General features: G+C 39.5%; 1 protein-coding gene across 3 annotated transcripts in view; it reads right to left on the minus strand.

The window, feature by feature from the left end:
• Window positions 1-7,842: 7,842 nt before the first annotated feature.
• The window catches only part of LOC121531596 (coiled-coil domain-containing protein 136-like), a 43,846-nt gene continuing 35,326 nt past the window's right edge, over window positions 7,843-16,362 (minus strand). For 2 of the 3 annotated variants that reach the window (XM_041836884.2, XM_045227091.1), the window contains 2 exons: window positions 13,170-13,282; window positions 7,843-9,582 (listed from right to left, as the gene is read on the minus strand). In XM_041836884.2, the coding sequence (XP_041692818.2) occupies window positions 9,570-9,582; window positions 13,170-13,282 (126 nt within the window). In that variant the 3' untranslated portion in view covers window positions 7,843-9,569. The remainder of the gene's footprint in view (window positions 9,583-13,169; window positions 13,283-16,362) is intronic. The other variant, XR_005994167.2, reaches the window with a different exon arrangement.

Below are 16,362 nucleotides of genomic sequence, written 5' to 3' on the forward strand. Positions count from 1 at the left end.
TAGACCCCCATGTCATAATTACAATCATAGACTATTTTCTAATCCATGTGGATAACCGGGGAGTCAGGATTGGCCGTAAAGGATGATGGGGCAGTGATTGGCCCGAACAGTGGACCCCCACCCTGACCAACAGTTGTGACAGCGCGCTGTATTTTTAGACACTCCAATTTGGGTGGTGGGAGGCTGGGACTTCTTGGTTGTTGTAAAGTAGCCTAGTGTGTTATGATCAGTGCTCGGGCTCCTGAGTTGTTAAACAATTTAACCAAGAAAAGAAAATGACGCATCCTAAAATCAAGTGGGTTTTAATATGTGGCTCATACCGTTGTGGATCAGGCTATACTATGTTTATGATATTACATTGCCTATTGGCCTTTAACCACTTTGTTAAATCCTTAAAACATGATTTCTTATTTGATGAGATTATGTCCTACACAGAAGCCTCGTTTACACTTTGCGCTAACATCAATATGATCCAATCACTAGCCTATCAGATCAAGGTTTGTGGTGCCATGTCCACACATAGTATTTGAAATGTTATCAATCCATTGTTTCCGCATTGTGACCAAATTAGCTGGTGCCTCCCTGTATGCAAATTATTTCACAGATATTCTTTCAAAATAATATGAATGTATTTATTTAAGACAATTGCTGATGCCATAAATCACTACCTGTCAATGATTTTAGAGGCCTGTGTAATGATGATTTAAATACTTTGACCATCCAGATCTGTTTACACTTGATTGATATCCAGACACAAATCACACAATGCGTGCCTGACTACCTCTGGAGGTGGTCAGAAAGATCAGATTACAATCAGATCACAGTGTGTCTTTTAATAATCTACACCTGTCTAAAGATGTGGGCACAATCAGAATTTGGACACGATCGGGACAAAGGGCGAGATGTTAGCACCAGGTAGCGAACAGGGATTCTAGTTTAGCCTCTGATGGTTATGTTGTCCTTTTGCCCCTTTTACCACTTTGCTAAATCCTTGTAATGATATTTAAACTGATAGGGATTATCCTTATCTCCAAGAGAGAGAGAGAGAGAGAGAGAGAGAGAGAGAGAGAGAGACAGAGAGAGGGAGAGAGAGGGAGAGAGAGAGAGAGACAAAGAGAGAGATTTGGGAAGCTTTGATCATGAGCCATGAGGTCATATTGCTAGTGGTTCATCGAGCTACGAAAGCCATCGGTTCACAATTATGTGCCACCTCTCTGTGAAATATGTATTGTCAATAAACAAACTAACAGAGGTCAACAATGCATTCCTCCATGAAGACTAGTGTCCCTTTCAATGCAGCTCTGCAATTGTTGACCAGAGGTCAAATGACCCCTGACCTCCTCGCGGGCAGAGGGAGCTGAGGGAAACTTTGATGTCATATTATGTCATCCAGGCAAATACCATAAACGCTAACATCAACCAATGATATTTAGACCAGACATTAGTCTGCAAAGTCGGCTGTTGTCTAAGTGACCTACAGCTCTGAGAATGTTCAACAGAGTGATTGATTAACAGTGTGATTGGCTGTTTGTTGTTATGTTATTAGCCTATAATAACTTATCAATAACATCATTATAAAAAGTTTATAGAGTCCGTATGAAAAAATATATTTTGACCTAAAAGGGACAACCAGGTAAAATAAAGACAAAAAAAGAAGGTCATATAAAGTAAGAAATTAATTGTATGACTAATTTCATGTGTGTATTTTCAGGTCTCAAGGCTATCCTAAGCCCCGTTTATACCTGGTGCTAACGTGCGCCGTTTGTCCTCCTTCTGTCCACATTCTGAATATGCCCACATTTGTAGACAGGTGTAAACGATTAACGGATACATTGTGATCTGATTGTGATCAGATCTTTCTGACCACCTCCGGAGGTAGTCAGGCATGCATTGTGTCTGGATATCAAACTAGTGTAAACAGATCTGGATGGTCAAACCATTTAAATCATCATTATACCGACCTCTAAAATCATTGACAGGTAGCACCATTGACTTATGGCATTAGTAATTGTCTTTAAATAAAAATATATTATTGTGGAAAAATATCTGTCAATTAATTTGCATACAGGGAGGTGCCAGCTAATCTGGTTACAATGGGGACACAGTGAATGGATAAGAGGCATATTTGAATACAATGTGTAGATGAAACAAACCTCAAATCAAATAGTGATTGGATCATATTGATCAGATCACGAAACTCACATGTTAGCGCTTGGTGTAAACGAAGCTCTAGAGTGTTGAGTGGGACAGCATGAGACAGTGACACCTCTAGGCTGGGCTATCCTTGATAGCAAGGGGGGTTCAGAATAACTGTGACACATATTAGACTTGGGTTCGAATACTATTTTAAATCTTTCAAATACTTTTAACGTTCGCTTTAGCCTGCCCGTAGTGCCAGTGTTTGCGTTTGCACTTTTGCGACTATTTTATTGGTTCCATTGTGTCAGACAAGCCTAATCAAGCCCATCTGAAGTATTTTGAAGTTATTTTAAATACTGTTTGAAACCAGGTCTGACACATACACAGAGTGTAAGCTATCCTTGACAGGGTAAGCATAGCTAGTAGTGGAGTAAGAAAAATTGTGACAGAGCGTGTCCAGGATAGTCATACCCCAGACAGGACATGGGTAGGATTCCCTCTTGTTGTTTTAACACACTTCAGAGAAAATATACTGTAATACGTCACTTAACCCTCCCGTTGTCCTAGGGTCAAAATGACCCGCCACTGTGTTGAACCAACTTTATTTAATTTTTATATTTTTTGGATCATTTGTGAGAAGGAGGCAGTGATGCTTTCTTTAAAGTCTCACTGTCTCCTTCTCACAAATGATCCCAAAATATAAAAATTAAATAAAGTTGGTTCAACACAGTGGCGGGTCATTTTGACCCTAGGACAACGGGAGGGTAAAAATTTTATGCTTAATAACTTGTTATAAGCACGTATGAGCCTTTATAACGTCATATTAGTCTTAATGTGTTATGTCCCTCCATGTATACAGTTGTCTAACTTTTTTAAAAACTAACTCAAAATGGCCTAAATGTATTCAGGATCATTACGACGTGCTTTTTATAAGTAAATGTAATCACACAGTGACCGTTCCAGAACATTCGTCTCATTTGTCAGACACTTGCCCTTGAGTCAATGGAACAAGATCATTTCTATATTCACCGTCGGTCCAGTATAACCGCCAGTCAGGCTAATTTGCATGCAAACTCAGTAAACCGTGAGTGTTATTAAAGTCTCTGAGTAATGAGTGTAATATGGAAGGCCTCGTCAACATCCTTGGCACCCGGAGCCTCCCCTCGTATGTCTGAAATGACTGCCCGGCTGTCAGAGAGTTAATGACACTGATATAGAGGCAGCGTCCCAAATGGCACACTATTCCTGTCCCTGGTCATAAGTACTGGACTATGTAAGGACGTGACATTTGGAATGCAGACATATAGTTTTTAGTTTATTAGTTGTTATGCGACCTGTGTAATGTGATGCCGGGGAAAAAAGAGGCGCTCGTCGCTCTGTGTGACACCGACATGGGTCACGCTGGTCATTTCATGAATGGGATTCCTTCTGAAAACCTTAAACCCTCTACCTCTACCCATTGGGAAACATTTGGCACATGACGTCTTGGTGACGTTGTCATCGGGTTGTAATGAGAAGACGTCATATAACCAGAACGCAACCAACTGGTCTTTGTTATAAACAGGAAATATGTATTTTTCTTGATCACATTAACCCTTTAACTGGCACACCAAGAAAAAAAAAACAGAAAAATTTTTGTTCTGCAAAATATGTGTATTTAGACTCAATAAAGGCCGTAAATGAATATTTGTTTGTATGTATGACTTAAACTGTGATAGATAATGCATCGCAAACATCTCAACCAGCTGGTTAAGTTGCCCAGTTAGAGTAAACTCATTTTGTATTGGAATTTGTATGCACTTGTATGCACTCACTCTGGATAAGTCGCTCTGGATAAGAGTGTCTGCTAAATGACTAAAATGTAAATGTGAAATTTGCATAGACTTTTTAAATCATCCAAAAAAAGTATACATTAATTTACATTATGTCTGCTTCCTTTACTTATAATGGAAGAAAGGCCTAGTTAAATTAGGAATGATATCAAATATTGATAAAATATGATACGTTTGTGTGTAAAAATATGAATATTCAAATGCATGTAAATGTATGTGTTTATGGTTTATATGCTTAGAATACCAGTAAAATGATATGTACTGAATGATATTGTGAAACACGTGGAAGATAACAGGCAGACAGTAAATAATGATATGGATTTGAAATTATTTTTGTATTTGCACAGACAAAAAAATCCCATAAGAACATTTCTCTATTGTCCATTATCACTAGCTTTGACTTAATAGGATTCCTTTAATGGGCAGCTCAACCGCCTGGTAGAGGATATTTTTCAAGAGTTCTTAAAATTGTAAAACAATAACATATAAGTAATTTAATCATTTGTAAATTATGTTTTAGAGGTCAACAACATTTTACAACCTTGTAATTTTCCATTTTATACACAATTAGTTTTTTTTAAATGGTGCTAAATGAGATTCGGATTTGTTCACATTCACTTCCTGGTTTTCAACCATCTTTGAATGGGTGTTAAAAAAAATATGGGAGTCCGATAATTAAAACCACATGATTATATTAATAAATGGTATTGGTTGAGATGATAAAATATGCCAAACAAAATTCATATGTATAAATTAATTTAATATTGGTTGTCAAAATTAGCTCAACTGTCAGGTTGAGCTGCCTGTTAAAGGGTTAAGACGTTATATTTTGGTTGTTGTCTGGCCAGTTTTGTTCACCGTGATGTAATGTCTACTGATGCCATTTTTCATATATTCACATATACAGTGGGGTCTGAACTTATTGACACTCTTGATAAAGATTAGCAAAAATGACTAGATAAAATAAATAATTCAAATACTGAGCTATATTGTATACTCAAACAAAATCGGGAAATTACATTATTTTATACTAATACAATTCCTCAGAAAAATTGATTTTGTATGATGGTAATGGTCTAAGATCCATCCCAATAAACTCATAAAACATTTGAGAAAAGTGTGCTGTTTTCTGTCGATTTATACAGCTTGTGTCATAAGGAATGAATTTGCATACAGGGAGGGACCAGATAATCTGGTCACAATAAGGAAGCAGTGGGCAGAAAAGAGACACATTTTATTGCCATGTGTAGACGCAACATATCGCAATCAGATCATCTTGATTGGATGACAACAGCCACATGTTAATGCAAGGCGTGACCACGGCTACTGTCTGTGTGAAGGGACCATTTCAGGTCATCAGTGATGTGCACACAGAGGAACTTGAAGCTTTTGACCCTTTCCACTGCGGCCTCGTCGATGTCTCCTGTAGTCCACAATCAGCTCCTTCGTTTTTGTTGACGACGAAGGAGAGGTTGTTTTCCTGGCACCACTCTGGCAGGGCTCTCACCTCCTCCCTGTATGCTGTCTCATTGTTGTTGGTAATCAGGTCTACCACTGTTGTGTCGTAAGCAAACTTGATGATTAAGTTGGAGATGTGCGTGGCCACGCAGTCATGGGTGAACAGGGAGTACAGGAGGGGGCTGAGCATGCACCCCTGTGTGGCCCCATGTAGAAGATCAGCGTGGCAGAGGTGTTGTTGCATACCTTCACCACTTGGGGAACAAGATAACATTTGCTGAAACGACCCACCTATGATTCCCCACATAGCAGCTTCTTGTCATTAGCTATCTGGCCTTTCAGAATCATAACAAAGCATGGCTTCCGGACCCATTGATGCGTGCGCATCATTTTTGTATGATTATGTTTTTGTCAATTAGCAGACGTGTTTATCCAGAGCGACTTACAGGAGCAATTAGTGTTACGTGCCTTGCTCAAGGGCACATCGACAGATTTGTCACCTAGTCAGGTCAGGGATTCGAACCAGTGACCTCTTGGTTACAGGCCCAATGCTCTTAACCGCTAGGCTACCTACCGCCACTTCCGTGACATTGTCGGTCAACCCATCTATATTTGCATGTTTATATACATATCATTGACACTGACACGTACAGTAATAAGAGGGATTATATTTTAATTTTTCAAACAATTTACTGTACAAAATATACCTCCAGGTAACAAAATAGCCACGACTACTGTATATTCAACTACTGTATATTCAACTACTGTATATTCAAAACAACAAAGTCAAAGGGAACAAATGCAAGCAGCAAACTGAGAACCATAATATAAAAGGCTCATAACTCACATACATACAGTAGCGTTGGTCATGAAGCATAGGTAAAAGAAGCTTAAACAATCATGTTCAGGTAAAAGCAACATTTTATGTGCACTATTGCAGACATAATATAGGAATTAGGGACTGAAGTTCAGTAAGTGATTTGGTGGTGGAGGTGAGATGCCACTGTACTCTTGGTTTGATTCCACCTTGTCTGTCAAGATGTAGGAACTTGAATGAAAACGAACTGTTGTCTATTAGAAGATGTCCCCACAACTAGACTCAAGATTCATTTGTGAACAGAGGATCAGTGTGGCTTTTGGTGGGATGCTTATTTTTAGCAATAGCATACTTATACTGGGAACTAACACCAAAAACAACCTCTATTTGCATGCAATGAACACTCAACCAAACATAGAGGTATTGAAAAACACTTATCAATATTGGTTCTCTTAATAAACTCACCATAAATAGACTTTTACATATGGCATAATTTGACTATGAAATACACACAGCTCTCTCAAAACAGATCAACTTTCTACAAAGCTGTTACACATTGAGATTTTAGAAATATTTTTCTCCCACATTAGTCTATACCACTTTTGACTTTACAACAAATACAAAGTAAAACAGAAACATCATATTAAACATAAATTAACTGTTTAACTTTTCTCTTAGACTATATGCAGCATGGCGTCTTTCATTCTAAAGTAGCTAGACTTTTACTGTGTCACAAAATTTCACAGGTGTTAACAGATCATTTAAAACGTTTAAAATGTTGCCTCGTTTTTTTTATGTGACAAATTGGACTGTTCAATCCAGACACATTTAGAAATTGCGAAAAAACCATTTACATAATTTACATAACAATCCAATTTTCAAGAATGCCTTCTGCAATCAAACTGGTTTACCGATCTTCTGTCACCACACATAGGAATATCATCACGTATGACCGGACACAGCACAAATTAAATATCCTGTCTCTGGTATGACAAAAAGCATCATTCAACTATGGAATGCTGACCGTCAACATTCTCTGGCTGTGTACCTGGAGAAACAATCCATTTGAATGACATCTCAGAACAAGTGCAAAGACCAACCCAGCCAAGGAAACACATTCCTTTCTCTCCACATTTAAGAAAGTGTTAGTAGATAAAAGATGCAGGAACAACTCAGTTATGAACAGTGTGTACATTAGGTGTTTTGAGACATTCACAAGTTCAAGGTTAAAAACCCACTGTCCTTTGTCTGTTGTATGAATAGCTGCTACAGTACATCAAAATACATAGATCACATTATCAAAACACAGAAGTCATATACAGTTAATGTGTTACTATACGCAACATAGGATTTCAGAGCTGATCGAGGGTCAGGTCCCCCCATGTCCATGTGATCTTGTTCATTATGATCCCAAAGTTCAAACTCTTCCAAGATCAGCACTCCTATTATATGATATTTTTTTTTTAAGAGTATGTGCTCAGACTTCACGGTGAACTGATTTACATTTTAGTAGACCCTCTTTTCCAGAGCAACTTACAGGAGCAATTGGAGGTTAAGTGCCTTGCTCAAGGGAACATCGACAGATATTTCACCTAGTTGGCTTGGGGATTCGAAACAGCAACCATTCAGTTACTGGCCCAACACCCTTAACCACTAGGCTACCTGCTGCCCTGATAAAAAGGCATATCAGAGACACTCTCTATGTGTGGCCGTGCTTGGCATGTGAGCTGACTCGTGTAATCTGTGATGTGGAAGAAAAAAAAACAGGCGGTGCGTGCTAACTGTGCTTAACATATTTAGTGGCTAATTATACAGTCACAGTGTGACAGCGCAGTCAGAAGCCATGCATGCTCTACCGACAGCACACCTGGGTTAAAATACTATGTCAAACTCTTTCAAATGCTTTGAGTGTTTTCTCTAGCCTACCTGGAGTGCCAGGTGGGTGGGGTTTGCAGTTCGGGGACTGTTATTTTGGTCCATTAAATCAGCAAGCTCAACCATGCACAGATAACGTATTTAAAACTATTTCAGAATAGTATTTGAACCAAGGTCTGTCTAACGGTGCACTAAGTTAAGTTCAGTAAATAAAAGAAGTGACTGTGGACAAAAATAGCTAGGACACTCCTATGTGGGTGAGGTCGTGGTTAAACATAGACTTGAAACACCGGGCTAGGATTGACAGGTGCATTAGGAGAGCTGCTGGAACGTACATATCTCACATACTCTTCCCCCTTTCATGAGGACACCAATAGGCATTTACACAACTTGAAAGCCCAGATTGAACATCCTCACTAATAATATATTTACTCTAGATAGGACAACTGGAATGATCAATGTAGTTTTAAGTAAATGTAAATTGATGAGAAGATATTTTAGAGTGTATGCGTTATAAATTAATTATTGCCTTTAAACATTTAGGGGGAAAGCATCTGTCACTCTAAACTAGATCTCTATACTAGGTCTTCATTACTAATTTAATTTGAATTGAGAAAAATCCCCATGGTGTAAGCTATTCACAAGACACTGGCACAGACATGCAATTATTTCATGTATTTGACATATTCCTTTAAATAAATAATTACACGTGTAGATATAATTATATTTTAAGAAAGATTGTATTAGGACTTAATTACAACATCATGTGGATTTAAGAGTTTTAATTCAGCAAATGTGCAAGATGCAGAGGTGGCTCTTGTTAAAAGATGCCCAATCAATAGAGAACTCAACATTCATATTAACATATTAATAAATACATTTAGTAAAATACAAGGTGAGAGTTGTATAAGAATAGAATAAGACATTTAAACACAGGACCAATCCAGTCCCACAGCCAAGACCTGAGAGACAGGCAGAGAGACGGAAACAGGATGCCACAGGAGTAGATTTAGGGGGAAAGGTACTCTCCAATTAAAAGTAAGTATCCACACTCTTCACAGCTTCATAAAGACACTCTATTGAGTCTTGACCTGTGTCCCCCAGAACAGGAGAGAAAAGGAGACCATCTTTTCCATCAGAACGATGAGCACTCTATCTTCCGTTTTCTGAACTTTTCCTTTCAAGATGCTCCTGTTTTCTGAACAGTTGCCATCTAAATATCCTCTTCCTAGCTGTGAATTAGAGGAATGGTGTCTGATCTGTCGTTGGTCCCAGATTGATGTGATAGGAGGGTGGGACAGAGGGTAGTTGTCTATAAGCTGACATCACCGTCTTTGTCGTTATAACTTGTTACTGATCTGCTCAACATCGGGCTGGGGCTCTCAACAAGCTAGCCATGATCAGAAGCACAGCTGTTACTGCGGTGACAGTCAGAATAGGGTTCCATTCTATATCACACCCCTGAGGACGCAGAGAGAGAAGTCAGGGGCGGCATTTAGGGATGTAAGCACACTTACTGTGAGACACACTAATACAAACATACACGTGCGCACACACACACACACACACACACAAGCATTTAGTGCACTCATTAAATACACAGACACATTTTGGATACAGAAAAGAGTCAAATAATCAAAAACTAATCTAGCAGTGATGTCATACTGGAGAACACTGTATGAAACGGCCCACCTGTCCCATGTCTGTCACCCAAAAATACTTGGTATGTTTTATGCATGTACTGTATGTCTCATGATAAATGTGACTTTGCAATTGGCAGTCTCTAGCTAGCAATTATCCAATTATCCAAAAGTGTATCTCCACTCCTACGTCAATTCTCAGGGCCTGATCAAACCAAAACTCTGTAGCCCTTTCCTGTAGTTGAATGATCAAAGCGACCTCTAGTGGCCTCATGGGTGGAATGTCATTCATATTTTTCATAATTTCATAATTAATAAATATAATTTTTCTTAAACTGCAGAAAGTCTGGTGTTTCTATATCAAACAGTTTTGTTATATTTCAGTCATCTGTGATGTTTACCGAACAAAAATATAAACGCAACATGCAACAATTTCAAAGATTTTACTGAGTTACAGCTCATATAAGGAAATCAGTCAATTGAAATGAATTCATTACGCCCTAATCTATGGATTTCACATGACTGGGCAGGGGTGCAGCTATGGGTGGGACTGGGAAGGCATAGGCCCACCCACATGGGAGCCAGGCCCAACCAATCAGAATTAGTTTTTCCCCACAAAAGGGCTTTATTATACACAGACATACTCCTCAGCACTCCCCGTCCCCCTCCTCAGACAATCTCGCAGAAGAAGAAGGCGGATGTGGAGGTCCTGGGCTGGCGTGGTTACACATAGTCTGCGGTTATGAGGCTGGTTGGTTGTACTGCGACGTTGGAGGTGGTTTATGGTAGAAAAAGGAACATTCAATTCTCTGGCAACAGCTCTGGTGGAGATTCCTGCAGTCAGCATGCAATTGCATGCTCCCTCAAAACTTGAGACATCTGTGGCATTGTGTTGTAAAATGCACATTTTAGAGCGGCCTTTTATTGTCCCCAGCACAAGGTGCACCTGTGTAATGATCATGCTGTTTAACCAGCCTCTTGATATGCCACACCTGTCGGGTGCATTCAACAGGGATGTAAATAAATTTGTGCACAACATTTGAGAGAAATAAGCTTTTTGTGAAAAATGGGACCAACACTTTACATGTTGCGTATATATTTTTGATCAGTATACATATATATACACAGTACCAGTCAAAAGTTTGGACACACCTACTCATTGCAGGGTTTTTCTTTCTTTATTACTTTTTCTACATTGTAGAATAATAGTGAAGAAATAGAAATGAAATAACACATGTGGAATCATGTAGTAACCAAAAAAGTGTTAAACAAATCAAAATATATTTCATATTTTAGATTCTTCAAAGTGGCCACCCTTTGCCTTGATGACGGCTTTGCACACTCTTGGCATTCTCTCAACCAGCTTCATGTAGAATGCTTTTCCATCAGTCTTGAAGGAGTTCCCACATATGCTGAGCACTTGTTGGCTGCTTTTCCTTCACTCTGCGGTCCGACTCATCCCAAACCATCTCAATTGGGTTGAGGTCGGGTAAATGTGGAGGCCAGGTCATCTGATGCAGCACTCCATCACTCTCCTTGGTCAAATAGCCCTTACACAGCCTGGAGGTGTGTTATGGGTCATTGTCCTGTTGAAAAACAAATGATAGTCCCACTAAGCGCAAACCAGATGGGATGGCGTATTGCTGCAGAATGCTGTGGTAGCCATGCTGATTAAGTGTGCCTTGAATTCTAAATACATCACTGACAGTGTCTCCAGCAAAGCACCCCCACACCATCCCACCTCCTCCATGCGTCACGGTGGGAACTATACACTGCGCCCTCCCGAGTGGCGCAGTGGTCTAATCCTGGTTCAAATCCAGGCTCTGTTGTAGCCGGCCGCGACCGGGAGACCCATGGGGCGGCGCACAAGTCGTCCAGGGTAGGGGAGGGAATGGCCGGCAGGGATGTAGCTCAGTTGGTAGAGCATGGCATTTGCAACGCCAGGGTTGTGGGTTTGATTCCAGTATGAAAAAAATAAAAATGTATGCACCCACTAACTGCAAGTCGCTCTGGACTCTGCGTCTCACAAAGACACAGCGGTTGGAACAAATTTGGACTCATCAGACCTAAGGACAGATTTCAACCGGTCTAATGTCCATTGCTCGTGTTTCCTGGCCCAAGCAAGTCTCTTCTTATTATTGGTGTCCTTTAGTAGTGGTTTCTTTGCAACAATTAGTCCATGAAGGTATGATTCACGCAGTCTTCTCTGAACAGTTGATGTTGAGATGTGTCTGTTACTTGAACTCTGTAATGCATTTATTTGGGCTGCAATCTGAGGTGCAGTTAACTCCAATGAACTTATCCTCTGCAGTAGAGGTAACTCTGGGTCTTCCTTTCCTATGGCGGTCCTCATTAGAGCCAGTTTCATCATAGCGCTTGATGGTTTTTGAGACTGCACTTGAAGAAACTTTCAAAGTTCTTGAAATTTTCTGGATTGAATGACCTTCATGTCTTAAAATAATGATGGACTGTCATTTCCGCTCAGCCCAGTCAAAACTGTTCGCTGCTCTGGCATCCCAATGGTGGAACAAGCTCCCTCACGACGCCAGGACAGCGGAGTCACTCACCACCTTCCGGAGACATTTGAAACCCCACCTCTTTAAGGAATACCTGGGATAGGATAAAGTAATCCTTCTACCCCCAAAAAAAAAAAATAATAATAATTTTTTTTTTTTTATGAAAAAGAAAAAAAAATAAGGTGAATGCACCAATTTGTAAGTCGCTCTGGGTAAGAGCGTCTGCTAAATGACGTAAATGTAAATGTAATTTCTCTTTGCTTATTTGAGCTGTTCTTGACATAATATGGACTTGGTATTTTACCATAGAGAATGCCAAGTGTGTGCAAAGCTGTCATGGCAAAGGGTGGCTATTGAAGAATCTCAAATATAAAATATATTTGGATTTGTTTAACACTTTTTTCGTTACTATATGATTCCATATGTATTATTTCATAGTTTTGATGTCTTCACTGTTATTCTACAATGTAAAAAACTGTAAAAAATAAGAAAAACCCTTGAATGAGTAGGTGTGTCCAAACTTTTGAATGGTAGTGTATATATATATATATAAATATTGGGATGCACACTCAAAATTGAATACATCTAAACTATATATCTGACATTGTACAGGTGTCTTAAAAAAAAAAAAAAACATAACCATGTGTGTGAGGTGTATACTTTTGTTTCAAAGTAGATTTGTTTAAGACTACCAAGAAAAGCTCTGGGTGACCCTGATTTAGCCCACTGCAGTAAAAGGTTAACTGTAAGAAAGGCCCTGAGACTTCAGGAAGAATTTACTTGACTACCTAATTTTACTTGACTTAAAAACGACTTACAGTAATATCTATATATTAGATGCATAGCCAAAGTACAAGAGGACCGACAGACAGATTAGTATCCTTCCTCCTACCTTGCTTTCTGTGACGCCAGCTCGGACAACCAGCACCAAACCACTCCCAATATTACAATCATTCCTATGAAGGGGATGGAGAGAACAGGAGACTCAGACGAATGGATGTAGCTCTGGACGAGGGGAAGAAAACGAGGGATGGAGATGGAGGGAGGAATGGAGAGAACGAAACAATAAATGAGTGGAGGGCGGAAACGTTTACATATGGACACCACAAAATCACACAAATACAGTTTTTCTCAGTCGCTTTGGTGCATTTCTTAGATCAAAAGTGCAATTCTTGATACTACTTGTACAAATTCCAAATCATCTAGTCACTTGTGCACATCATTAAAGCAATTTCTTATTCCTTTGAACAAATTGCAATTGCTTTTGTACATATTGCAATTGATAATGTACAAGTGTCAGCTTTTTTCCACATTTTCAATTGCTCATGTCATGTTGATCAAAATATAGTAGATGGTTCTCTGTTGAATAGTCTTACCCCTCAAAACATCTAGGCATTAGTTCCTTGCATAAGCCATTACATGCAAAATTGTTGAACTATTTGTCATAAACTGTCAAGCATAGTTTTACACATTTCTATTAGACCTTTTGTACAAAAAACGTAAATTGCTGAATCGTGCAGGTGAAATTAACCCTCACTCATGAAGGAATGTAAAGTGTTAGTTCAACCAACAATCAACCAGTTGTCTAAATTGCTCAAAGGTGCATCTCATGAAGAATCAATTGGCAAGCATATATAGACAGACCACAACACAGAGTTGCAATTTTCCAATAATGGATGGACCAGGAAACGAACAGGGTCAACAGCCAAGAGGAGGAAGAAGAGGAGCAAGGATGCGTGGTGGAAGGCAAAACAGAGGAAGAGGCAGAAGAGGACATAGGCGCATATCTGATGACATAAGGGCCACTATTGTAGACCATGTTGTCAATCATGGCCTTACAATGGCTGAGGCGGGTCGAAGGGGTGCAGCCGAATATTGGGAGATCAACCGTGTCCTCAATAGTACAAACGTTTCGAAGAGAGAACAGGTATGTCCACCAATGTACAGTGCACTGTTACTGTATATAAGCAGTATACTGTATACTTCCTACAATGCTTCATATTACAGTAGTCCACTTGTATTTCACAGCATACAGAAATATACTCTATACAGATACATACTGCACCTTACATGCACCCACCTGTATGTTTTACAGTAAAATGTGTGTTCGCATAGTTTTTGTCTATGTGAAAGTGTGCGATGCATCACTGCATTTTTCCACACATAGGACTGCAAGATTACCTCAAAACGGTGGCAGAGGACGCCTTTTCACACCTCAACAGGAGGAGGCTATTTGCACCATGGTCCGAGCAAACAATGCCATGAGACTCAGGGAAATACAAAGGACCATTATAGAAGACAACGATGTCTTTGAAAACATCCATACGGTTAGCATCTCAACCATCGACAGGGTGCTGCATAGAAACCAGATGAGTATGAAACAGCTGTACAGTGTACCATTCCAAAGGAATGAGGACAGAGTTAAGGAGCTACGGTACCAGTATGTACAGGTAAAACATATATCTATGTAACTACTTTACAGCAACATTTTATAGTGTTACATAGTACAGTAAGCTATAAACTGCACACATTTCCATTGTTGTGGAAGGAACATGCAATATATGTACATTTTATGTCACTCTTCCTTACCAAAACAAATTCAACTGTGTGTTCTGGGATATAGCGTATAATGGAGTTGGAATCAAGTGAACCCTCTCACAACTTTGTATACGTGGATGAGGCTGGCTTCAACCTGACCAAATGCAGAAGGCGGGGGTCGGAATATCATCGGTCACAGAGCTACTGTGGATTTGCCAGGCCAACGGGGAGGAAATATCACCATGTGTGCTGCTATTTCGGAGCATGGTGTCCTAACCCATATCCCCCTTTTAGGGCCATACAACACCCAGCATCTACTCAACTTTTTAGAGACTCTCTACAGGGCTCTCATCCCTGATGATGAGAGGGGTCTGTTTAGAGAGGATTTGCCAAAGTATGTGGTCATTTGTGATAATGTGAGTTTCCATCGATCAAACATCATAAGGCAATGGTTTGTGACCCACCCGAGGATGCTCATAGAATTCCTCCCACCTTATTCACCATTCCTTAACCCAATTGAGGAGTTCTTTTCAGCATGGAGGTGGAAGGTGTACGATCGTCAGCCACACACACAGATGACCCTGCTGGCTGCAATGGATGCAGCATGTGAGGACACCACAGTAGACGCCTGCAGAGGATGGATAAGGCATTCCAAAAGATTCTTTCCACGTTGCATTGGAAGGGAAAATATCCGGTGTGATGTGGATGAGAATATGTGGGCTGACAGACAGGAACGTCTGGATGTGTAGAGACAGCACTAGAACAGTGCTGTGGGCAAAGTTGTGCCTTAGGGGTGGTTTCCTGTGTTTCTTTCTAATTTAGTTTTTTTCCTTTGTGCCCCTTGGGTTGTCCAGTCTCTTTCAATCAATAACCCACATACAGTAATATGTAAATAGTACTGTTGAAATTGATATATGCCATAGAAGTGCAGCCTTGTTCATTTTCAATACAGTAACTGTCATCCAAACTGTAGCCTAAGTTTACATCAGGTAATACTGTCAAAGTACACAGTTCCATTGACAACATGCCTAAACATTTTGACAACCTTGTTCGTGAACAATGACTCAATGACTTATCATTCTGATGACACTGACATGATCATTGGCATGAATATTTACTTTTGAGAGATGTACTAAGGATTTTTAGTGACTGACTAGCTTTAGAAACATATCTATTGTATATTGCAGTTTGTACAAATTGTTCTGAGAAATGCACTTATTATTTTGCACATGTTAGGGATGATGTGAAAAATGCACCAAAGCGACTGAGAAAAACTGTAATTCAAAAATTAAACATGATATGGCTATGGTATAAAGGGGGAGGGAAGTCATGGCACGGAGATAGATAGATAGATAGATAGATAGATAGATAGATAGATAGATAGATAGATAGATAGATAGATAGATAGATAGATAGATAGATAGATAGATAGATAGATAGATAGATAGATAGATAGATAGATAGATAGATAGATAGATAGATAGATAGATAGATAGATAGATAGATAGATAGATAGATAGATAGATGTAAGTACAGTGTGTGTAAGT

Source organism: Coregonus clupeaformis, chromosome 19 (genome assembly GCF_020615455.1).
Source record: "Coregonus clupeaformis isolate EN_2021a chromosome 19, ASM2061545v1, whole genome shotgun sequence".
Classification (NCBI taxonomy): Eukaryota; Metazoa; Chordata; class Actinopteri; order Salmoniformes; family Salmonidae; genus Coregonus; species Coregonus clupeaformis.